Source organism: Piliocolobus tephrosceles, chromosome 21 (genome assembly GCF_002776525.5).
Source record: "Piliocolobus tephrosceles isolate RC106 chromosome 21, ASM277652v3, whole genome shotgun sequence".
Taxonomy (NCBI): domain Eukaryota; kingdom Metazoa; phylum Chordata; class Mammalia; order Primates; family Cercopithecidae; genus Piliocolobus; species Piliocolobus tephrosceles.
Window position 1 is genome coordinate 36,464,768 of NC_045454.1, and position 11,435 is coordinate 36,476,202.

An 11,435-nucleotide genomic window follows, 5' to 3' on the forward strand; every position below is an offset into this window, starting at 1 on the left:
CTATAACCTCTGCCTCCCGGGTTCCAGCGATTTTCCTGCCTCAGCCTCTCAAGTAGTTGCGACTATAGGTGCCCGCCACCACGCCCTGCTAATTTTTGTATTTTTAGTAGAGACAGGGTTTCACTATATTGACCAGACTGGTCTCAAACTCCTGACCTTGTGATCTGCCTGCCTCAGCTTCCCAAAGTGCTGGGATTACAGGTGTGAGCCACTGCGCCTGGCCCTACCTGGCACTTTCTAAAGAAAAGTCCAGGGTGACAGGATGGGCACTGCTTTGGTAGTATTCGTTCCAAAGTTCTCCCAGGCTCAATTTAAAATTCTAGGCCAGGCTCTGTGGCTCATGTCTATAATCCTAGCACTCTGGAAGGCTGAGGTAAGAAGATCACTTGAGCCCAGGAGTTTGAGACTAGCCTGGGCAACACAGTAAGACCCTGTCTCTACGAAAAATAGAAAAATTAGCAAGGCACAGTGATGCATACCTGTGGACCTGTGGTCCTAGCTACTCAGGAGGCTGAGGTGGGAGGATCATTTGAACCCAGGAGTTTGAGGCTACGGTAAGCTATGATTGCACCACTGCACTCCAGCCTGGGTGACACAGCGATACCACGTGTCAAAAAAAAAAAAATTATAGAAGCAGTGCTGGGGAAAAATTCACATGTTTAGACAGGAAAGGTATGAGGGTTGATGAAAATCTAGCTCATGACTCAATGAGGAGAGTGTGTTTCTAGAAGTCAGTGCCCGTCCTGATCACTCCTGTCCAAGCCATCCGGACTCACCCATGCCTCGGAGTTCCACAGCAGGGCGGCAGAGCTGGAGGGCTTCACGGACCAGGCCAACCTCAGGAGAGTCCAGGTGAGGGGCACACAGGTCAAAGTCGTCCAGCAGGTCTTCGATGCCCCCAGAGATGCCCCGGCAGGAGATCCAGCTCATGCTGCCTGAGGGAGAGAAGAGGGGAGGATGTGGGAAGTGCCTACCTCCCTCCAGTTCATCCTGGGAGGTGGAGAATCATCTCTCCATTTCCTCCAGGGCATCTCAGGTTCAGCAGTAGTGACAATGGGGCAGGATCATTCTCTGCGGTAAGGGGCTGAACTATGCACTGTGGGATGTAAAGCAGCATCCCTGGCCTCCACCCACCAGATACCAGTAGCACTCCCACCCCAAGTGTGACAATCAAACATGTCTGCAGACATTGTCAAGTGTCCCCTGGGAGGGCAGAATCTCTTCTGGTTGAGGATCAGAGGGATGGGTGAATAGATAGATAGATAGATAGATAGATAGATAGATAGATAGATAGTTGGGTGGATTGATGCATGGATGGACAAACAGAAAGATAGGTGGGTAGATGGATAGAATAATGGGTGGATGGATGGATGGATGACCAGAAAGGTGGATGAATGAATAAATAATGGACATATAGATGGGTGGATGGATAGATAGAATGATGGATGGATGGATGGATAGACAGAAGGATGAGTGGATAAATGGATGGATGGATGGATGGATGGATGGATGGATGGATGGATGGATGGTTAGAACTAGCTCAAGGCTCAATAAGGAGATCATAGATGGATGGGTGGATAAATGGATAGTTAGATGGATAGATGGATGGACAGGTGGTAGTTAGATGGATAGATAGAGGTGGATGAGTGGACGGATGGATGTATGGATGGACAGACAGAAGATGGGTGGATAAATAGATGAATGGATGGATAGGTGGATGAATGGACAGACAAAAGGATGGGCGAATAAACAGATAGTTGGTTGGATGGTTGGAAGGTTAGATGGATGCATAGATGAATGGATGAATGGATAGATGGATAGATGGACAGAAAGATGGGTGGATAAATGGATGGATGGATGGATGGATGGATGGATGGATGGATGGATGGATTGACAAATAGACAGACAGACAGACAGACAGATAGGGTCTCTCATGATAAGGCAGGGATTTTCACCCTATGCGCTAACAACATTTGAAGCTAGATTATTCTCTGTGATGGGGTGCCCTGTGCACTGTAGGGCATTGAGCAGCATCCCTGGCCTCCACCCCCAGATTCAAGTAGCGCCTTCTCCCCTAGCTGTGACAACCAAAACTATCTGCGGACACTGTGAGGCATTCCCTGGGTGTAGAATTGCCCCTTGTGAGAACCTCTGCCTTAGGAGGCACAAAGGATTTCCACGTTTGCCCTTCACTCTCCCCAGGCTCCAGAAGGCTGGAGCGCGGTGCGGTCACCAGGCTCAGTCCCCTGAGATGAGGGAAGCCCTTACCCAGAACCTCCTGTTTAAGTTCTTCCAGGCGGCCCGAGTGAAGCAGGTGATAAGGCAATTCCTTCAGCTTCCGCAGGTTTGCAACCGTGTCTGAGAACCACAGAGGCTGAGGGGCCACCTGGCAGAGGAGAAGGGAGACTGCAGCTTGGACACAAGCCCATTCATTCACTCCACGCACAAGCTCATTCATTCACTTCATGCTCCAGACAGTGCTGGATGGGATGAGAATGCAATGTCAGACAGACATACTCCCAGGTGCCCATTGGTCAGGGCTGGGGCAGAGGACGACATTTGGGACTCAGAGAATTGAAGCCAGAGGTCATGGCACTTTCCGGGAGGAATAGGGAATGTTTCCTGAAGGTAGAGGCATTGGAACTGAGCCTCAGAATTAAGTGGGCGTCTATGTGGCAAAATGTGTCAGAAAACAATGGCATTCCAGGGCAAGGGAACAGCATGGGCAAAGGCCTGGAGGTGTGAAAGAGCAGGCTGAGTTTAGGAGGACTGAATTATACAAAGCAGGTTATGGGATGCTGGTGGGGAATGAGAGTAGGGAGCTTGTAAGCAGCAGATCATGAAGGCACTGAATCTCAGGCTGGGTAGGTCAGGCTCAAGACCGAGAGCACTGGGGAGCTATGGAAGGTTTTAGACAAGAGGCATAATCAGATTGAATGGTCAGAAGCATCCTTGGGAGGATGCACTAGGGCAAGAGACTGAGAGGCGAAGTGAATGAAACAGGCTCAGACCATGCCCTGGAGAGACGGGATGAAGCTGGGCCTGCAGAAACTCTGGGCACACAGGAGAGGATTTGTGAATGGGCCTCTGGGTCATTGGAGAGGAGAAGGGTCAGCACCAGGCTTGGTGTGGTAGTCCTACCTGTAATTACATGCCTGTAATCTCAGCCCTTTGGGAGGCCAAGGCGGGCAGATCACTTGAGACCAGGAGTTTGAGACCAGCCTGGCCAACATGGCAAAACCCTGTCTCTACTAAAAATACAAAACTTAGCCAGGTGCAGTGGAACACCTGTAGTCCCAGCTACTAGGGAAGCTGAGGCGGGAGAACCGCTTGAACCCGGGAAGCGGAGGCTGTAGTGACCTGAGATCATGCCACTGCACTCCAGCCCGGGTGACACTAAGACTCTGTTGGAAGGAAGGAAGGAAGGAAGGAAGGGTCAGCACCAAAAAAAGAATAGAGCCTGGTCCTGTCTTCAGCCTCCCCAGTCCAGCAGGGGAGACAGAGAAAAAGAAACATCAAGCTGTAACCAAAGAATTAAAAGTGTAATTTCCTAGTTGTAATCATTATACAACAGTTATATAAGATTTTAACATCAGGGAGAAGAGTTCACAATAACTCTGAACTTTGTTTGTTTGTTTGTTTGTTTGTTTTTGAGACAGAGTTTCTCTCTGTTGGCCAGGCAGGAGTTCGAGACCAGCCTGGCCAACATGGTGAAACCCCGTCTCTACCAAAAATACGAAAATTAGCCGGGCGTGGTGGCGGGCGCCTGTAATCCCAGCTACTCGGGAGACTGAGGCAGGAGAATTGCTTGAACCCAGGAGGCAGAGGTTGCAGTGAGCTGAGATCACATCATCGCATTCCAGCCTGGGCAACAGAGCAAGACTCTGTCTCAAAAAAAAAAAAAAAAAAAAAAAAAAGGGATAGAAAGGACATCTTGCCTTCTGTGGGAAAGGAGAAGTAGGTCAGGAGGAGGTTTTAAATGCAAAAAGGGGAAGGAAGGAGGTGAGCAACGCCGTGCAGGGTGGAGGTTGCAGGTGGAGAGTGGGGGTCCCAGGTACCTCACCTTTCGGTCCAAGTTTAAGGGTTTCCCTACAAGTGGCAGAGTGATGAGCTTCTTGGTACCCTGGCTCCAGGTCCCTGAGAAGAAGTCAGCCAGGACGCCATGCCTCTTGGCTCTCTCGGATCCCGACAGGTAGCGCTCATGGACCACCTCGACCAGCTGTCTACAGAGAGGGTACACAGGCTGATGGACCCGGGGGACCCACTGAGCTCAAAGGTGGCTGTCTGTCTTCCTGGAGGCAGTTCCCCAATCCCAAGCCATCCTAAACCACTCTGTTGACCACCTGTGCTATTTGATACATCACATCTCTCTCCAAATTGGTCCATGTTTTCTTTTTCCTTACATTAATTTACTTTCCTTACATACATTTCATGAATTTGAAATCCCACCTGTAATTACACGCCTGTAGTCTCAGGCATGTAATTACAGGTGGGATTTCAAAGAGGAACCTTTGGGCTTCTCCAAAATTTAAACATAAAATAACTTACCACCTGACCCAGCACATCCACTCCTGGGTATATACCCAGAAGAATTAAGAAACAGGTGTTCAGGCCGGGTGCAGCGGCTCATGCCTGTGATCCCACCACTTTGGGAGGCCGAGGCAGGCAGATTACCTGAGGTCGGGAGTTTGAGACCAGCCTGGCCAACATGGTGAAACCCTGTCTGTACTAAAAAAAAAAAACACAAAAATTAGCTGGGCGTGGTGTTGCATGCCTGTAATCCCAGCTATTCAGGAGGCTGAGGCAGGAGAATCACTCCTCCCAGGTGGAGGTTGCAGTGAGCTGAGATGTTGCTACTGCACTCCAGCCTGGGTGACAGAGAAAGACTCTGTCAAAAAAAAAAAAAAAAAAAGGAAAGAAAAAAAGAGAAAGAAGGAAAGAAAGAAAGAGAGAGAGAGGAAGGGAGGGGGGGAGGGAGGAAGGAAAGAAGGGAAGGGAAGGGAAGGGAAGAAAACAGGTGTTCAAACAAAATCTTACACATGCATGTTCACAACAGCAAAAACGTAGAAACCATGCAAGTGTCTATCCATAGATGAAGACAAACAAAACGTGGTCCATCCACACAATGAAATATTATGTAGCCATGAAAAGGAAGGAAGCACTGATCCCTGCTACAATGTGGATGAGCCCTGAAAACATGATGCTGAGTGAAAGAAGCCAGACACAAAAGGCCACATAGTGTGAGATTTCATTGATCTGAAATGCCCAGAGCAGGCAAATCCATAGAGACAAGAAGCAGATGAGTGGCTCCCAGGGGCTAGGGAAGGAGAATGGGGAGGACGGGGTCACCTTTTCGGGGGACGAAAACGTTCTGGAACTAGACAGAGGTGAGGGGTACAACATTGTGATTGTACTAAAATACCAGTTAATTGTCCACTTTAAAACGGTGAATTCTGATCGGGCACAGTGGCTCATGCCTGTAATTCCAGCATTTTGGGAGACTGAGGCAGGCAGATCACCTGAGGTCAGGAACTTGAGGCCAGCCTGGCCAAAATGGTGAAAACCGTCTCTACTAAAAATACAAAAATTAGCCAGGTGTGGTGACTCATGCCTGTAATCCTAGCTACTCAGGAGGCTGAGGCAGGAGAATCACTTGAACCTGGGAGGCAGAGGTTGCAGTGAGCCAAGATTGTGCTGCTGCACTCCAGCCTGGGCAACAGAGCAAGACTCTGTCTCAAAAAATAATAAAATAAATAAATAAAATAATATGTGGTGAATTGGCCAGGCATGGTGACTCACACCTGTAGTCCCAGCACTTTGGGAGGCTGAGGTAGGTGTGTCTCTTGAGCCCAGGAGTTCGAGACCAGCCTGGGCAATGTGGTGAGACTCTGTCTCTATTAAAAAAATTTAAAAATAGCAGGCATGGTGGTAAAATACAATAAAATAAAATGGTGAATTTCATGTTACGTGAACTTCACCTAGTTTAGTTTAGTTTAGTTTAGTTGTTTAGTTTGAAACAGGATCTCACTCTGTCACCCAGGCTGGAGTGCAGCAGTGCAATCACAGCTCACTGTAGCCTCAAACTCCTGGGCTCAAGTGATCCTCCCACCTCAGCCTCACAAGTAGCTGGGACCACAAGTGTGTACCATCACACCTAGCTAATTTTCTTATATTTTTTGTAGAGATGGGGCCTCTCTATGTTGCCCAGGCTGATCTTCAACTCCTAGCCCCCAGCAATCCTCCTGCCCTGGCCCCACCAAGTGCTGGGATTATAGGCATGAGCCGCTGCGTCCAGCCTCAATTCAATTTTAAAAATGAGTGAATTGTGTTGGAATTCTAACTGGACTTGATTCCCTAGGGAGTGAAGGATCTGGTACTGAGAAGACTCCTGGCCAGTGAGTCCTCCTCATTCTTGGGGCCCCACCCAGTGCCCCTGCCACTGCTGCCTGGACCTACCTGTGGGCAATGGCCAGGAGGGTGAAGCCATCCACGGGCCGCCGGGCCAAGTGGTATCCCAGATCTCGACGAAGCCGCACCCACAGCAGGGGCGGGAAGCGCAGCAGCTCCTTGCTGGGCGGGGTCCAGTCCCGGTACACGGCCTGCAGGACCTCGTCGTCCAAGGACAAAACATCCTTCAGCTCCGCCTCCGAGAGACCGTGCCTGAAGGGAGGAGGAGTGGGGCTTTGAGGCACATCTCTTGTCTTCTGCGTTTGGAGGATGCAGAAGCCAAGAGAGGGAGGGATACAGCCACCCGCTCGGTGTCCAGCACATCACCTGGGATCAGCATTTGGACAGCGCCCACAAGAGATCAAGCCCGGTTAGGGGTTAGGGCAGTACCACCAAGGAAGACCTTTGCCGATATTTTTTCTTTTTTTTTTTTTTTTTTCTTTGAGACAGAGTCTTGCTCTGTCTCCCAGGCTGGAGTGCAGTGGTGCGATCTTGGCTTACTGCGACCTCCGCCTCCCGGGTTCAAGCTATTCTCCTGCCTCAGTCTCCTGAGTAGCTGGGACTACAGGTGCGTGCCACCACACTCAGCTAATTTTTGTATTTTTAGTAGAGTCGGGGTTTTGCCATGTTGGCCAGGCTGGTCTCCAGCTCCTGACCTCGTGATCTACCCGCCTCGGTCTCCCAAAGTGCCAATCTTTTCCTCTGCATACACACCTACAGAACCATAAACCGCTCACTCCTCAACCTCAAAGGGGTCTGAGACAGACAGTATAGGGAGGGAAGGACGAGGTAACTCAAGGAAAATAATGCAGAAACCAACTGCACCCACCCCACTCCACCCTGGCCCACCAAGGCATGTCTTTAATTAGGATAAGTGGGCTGGGTGCGGTGGACCACGCCTGTAATCCCTGACCTTTGGGAGGCTGAGGCAGGAGGACTGCTTGAGGCCACAGCTCAAGACTAGCCTAGGCAACACAGGGAGACTCCATCTCTACAAAAAAAAAATTAAAATTAGCTGGGCATGGGGGCGCACGCCTGTAGTCCCTGCTACTTGGGAGGCTGAGAGGGGAGGATCGCTTGAGCCCAGGAGGTTGAGGCTGCAGTGAGCTGTGATTACATCACTGCACTCCAGCCTGGGCAAAAGAGTGAGACCCTGTCTCTAAAACAAATACATAAATAAATGAACAAATAAGTACAAATAAAGTTAAACTGGTTAAAAAGTAATAAAATTCAAAATTCAGTTTCTTGGTTGCATGAACCATCTTTCAAACTCAAATTCAGTTTCTGAGTTGCATGAAGCACCTTTCAAGTGTTCCATAGTTTTTGTGGCTTGTAGTTACCATATTGGTAATAATGTCATACCCAACACTGTCCTCTTTGCAAACCTTTTTTTTTTTTTTTTTTTTTGAGACAGAGTCTCACTCTGTTGCCTAATTTGGAGTTCAGTGGTGCCATCTCAGCTCACTGCAATCTCCACCTCCTGGGATCAAGTGATTCTCCTGCCTCAGCCTCTCCAGTAGCTGGGACTACAGGTGTGCACCACCACGCCTGGCTAATTTTTGTTTTTTTAGTAGAGATGGGGTTTCACTGTGTTGGCCAGGCTGCTCTCCAACTTCTGATCTCAGGTGATCTGCCTGCCTCAGCCTCCCAAAGTGTTGGGATCAGGTGTGAGCCACTGCACCTGGCCTGTAAAAGTTCTAGTATATGGTATCAGAGAGAGCCTAGGAGATGTGCCCATGGTCATGGGTGAACCACTAGGTTGAGAGTCCATCTTCATCCCTGAAGACATCCCCTAAGCAATGTGAACCCCAGAGCAGGCACCGCACTTGGCACTCCCATGGGACCCACCTAACCTGCATTGCAAAACAGGGCTGTGCATGGTCATCAGGCTTGCATTTGATCCTGTCTGAGAGACCTTGGCAAGTAATATACCTTCTCTTTGCCTCAGTTTCCTCATCTGCCAAAAGCAAAACTGTTGAGGGCTAAGAAGAAAATGCACTAGTTACCCATATTCTGAACTCTTATTCTGGCGAGCATGATCTCATTGATCCTTCCAGTAGCCTTGGATGATGGATGCTCTCCCAACCAGCCCCTCTGTGCAGAGGAGGTAGTGAGGCTCCCAGAGGGCACAGGGCATGCTGAGTGTAGCGTTTCTTGGGCTCGCATTGTTGATGTTTGGAGTCCGATCATTTTTTAGGGTGGGGACCGTCCTGTGTGTTGTAGGGCAGCAGTCCCCAATCTTTTTGGCACCAGGGACCAGTTTCTTGGAAGACAATTTTTTTCCATGGACCAGGGTGGGGGTGATGGTTTGGGATGACCAAGTGCATTGTACACTTTATTTCTATTACTACTACATTGCAATATATAACGAAATAATTCTACAACTCCCCATAACATAGAATCAGCGGGAGCCCTGAGCTTGTTTTCCTGCAACTAGACAGTCCCATCTGGGGGTGATGGGAGACAGTGACAGGTCATCAGGCATTAGATTCTCATAAGGTTCAAGCAACCTAGATCTCTCGTATGCACAGTTGCCGATAGGGTTTGCGCTCTTATGAGAATCTAATGATGCTGCTGACCTGACAGGAGGTGGAGCTCAGGTGGTAATGGGAGCAATGAGGAGCGGCAAGAAGTGGCTGCAGATACAGATGAAGCTTCACTTGTTTGCCTGCTGCTCACCTCCTGCTGTACAGCCTGGTTCCTAACAGGCCATGGACCGGTACCAGTACTGGGGGTTGGGGACCCCTGTTGTAGGATGCGTAGCAGCCTCCACCCAAGCCTCCACCCACTAGATGCCAGTAGCATGATAGACAGACAGATGTATAAATAGTCATATCATAGACAGACATATTATAGAGAGATAGATAGATATAAATAAGAGATACAGCAATAGATACAGAGATAGATAAACATAAAGATAAATAGGTAGACAGATGATAGATAAATAGATATAGACAAGCAGATAGACATAGAGTTGATCCTTGAAGAACACAGGTTTGAACTGCATGAGTCCACTTATATGTGGATTTTCTTCCACCTGTGCTGCCTCTGAGACAGGAAGTCCAAGTCCCATTCTCCTCCTTCCCTTCTCCTCTTCTGCTGCCTACTCAATGTGAAGATGACAAGGATGAAGACTTTTGTGATGATCCACTTCCACTTCATGAATACTACATGTATTTTTCTTCCTTATGATTTTCTCTTGTTTTGAGACAGAGTCTCGCTCTGTCACCCAGGCTCGAGTGCAATGGCGTGATCTAGGCTCACTGCAACCTTCGCCTCCTGGGTTCAAGCAATTCTTGTACTCAGCCTCCCAAGTAGCTGGAATTACAAGCATGAACCGCTGCGCCTGGCCCCCTTTATGATCTTCTTACTATCATTTTCTTTTCTGTACCTTGTTTTGTTGTAGGAATACAGTCTGTAATACATAGAACATATGAAATACATGTTCACCAACCATTTATGTTACTGGTAAGGCTTCTGGTCAACAGTAGGCTATTAGTATTTAAGTTTTAGGGGAGTTCAAAGTTATACACCAATTTAGAGCTACATTGGGAGACAGTTGGTTCCCCTAACCCCCAGGTTGTTCAAGAGCCAGCTGTATATACAGAGATAGATTATAAGCCAGGCATGGTGGCTCACACCTGTAATCCCAGCACTTTGGGAAGCAAAGGTGGGAGGACTGCTTGAGCCCAGGAGTTTGAGAGCAGCCTGGGCAACATAGTGAGACCCTGTCTCTACTAAATAAATAAATAAAAAATAAATAAGACTGGATGTGGTGGCTCATTCCTGTAATCCTAGCACTTTGGGAGGCAAAAGTGGGCAGATTACTTGAGGCCAGGAATTCGAGACCAGCCTGGCCAACAAGGCAAAACCCTGTCTCTTCTGAAAACACAAAAGTTAGCCAGGCATGGTGGTGCATGCAGGTAATCCCAGCTACTTGAGAGGCTGAGACATGAGAATCATTTGAACCTAGGAGGCAGAGGTTGCAGTAAGCTGAGGTTGCACCACTGCACTCCAGCCTAAGCAACAGAGTGAGACTCTGTCTCAAAGAAAAAAAGAAGAAGAAATAAATAACTGGGTGTGGTGGTGTGCACCTGTAGTCTCAGCTACTCAGAGGGGTCTGAGATGGGAGGATCACTTGAGCCCAAGAAGTCAAGACTGCAGTGAGCTGTGATCATTTTACTGCGCTCCAGCCTGGGTCACAGAGAGTGAGACCCTGTCAAAAAGAAAAAAACAAAAAACAGAGAGAGAGAGATTAAAGATAGACAGGATCGATATAGAAGAGCAACAGAGAGATAGATATAGAGATTGATTGATTGATTATAAATGAATAGATGGCTAGTGATACAGATGATAGATACATAGACAATTTTTCTTTTTTCTGGGACGGAATCTCGCTCTGTCGCCCAGGCTGGAGTGCAGTGGCCGGATCTCAGCTCACTGCAAGCTCCGCCTCCCAGGTTCATGCCATTCTCCTGCCTCAGCCTCCGAGTAGCTGGGACTACAGGCGCCCGCCACCTCGCCCGGCTAGTTTTTTGTATTTTTTTAGTAGAGACGGGGTTTCACCGTGTTAGCCAGGATGGTCTCGATCTCCTGACCTCGTGGTCCGCCCGTCTCGGCCTCCCAAAGTGCTGGGATTACAGGCTTGAGCCACCGCGCCCGGCCGACAATTTAAATAGGTGGGTAGATAAAAGTGATGTATTTATAGATGTGGGATAGATATAGAGTTAGATAGCTAGAGACAGATGGTAGAGAGATACAAGGATAGATTACTAGAAGTGATAGAGATAGATGGAGACTATGCATATTTATCAATGGGACATAGAGAAATATATAGATATATAGAGACAGACATAGATAGACAGATATGAAGGACGAGTGGGTGAATGGATGGATGGAAGGATGGAAGACAGAGATGATGGATGCAAGGAAGATAGAGATGATGGATGGATGGATGGATGGATGGATGGATGGATGGATGGATGATA

The 11,435-nt window shown here is 48.4% G+C and overlaps 1 protein-coding gene across 1 annotated transcript in view; it reads right to left on the minus strand.

The window, feature by feature from the left end:
- NWD1 (NACHT and WD repeat domain containing 1) overlaps positions 1-11,435 on the minus strand; it is an 87,388-nt gene that overhangs the window by 49,539 nt on the left and 26,414 nt on the right. Inside the window, 4 exon segments of the mRNA XM_023229651.2 lie at positions 777-935; positions 2,269-2,386; positions 4,064-4,223; positions 6,457-6,660. Coding sequence (XP_023085419.2) covers positions 777-935; positions 2,269-2,386; positions 4,064-4,223; positions 6,457-6,660 — 641 coding nt within the window.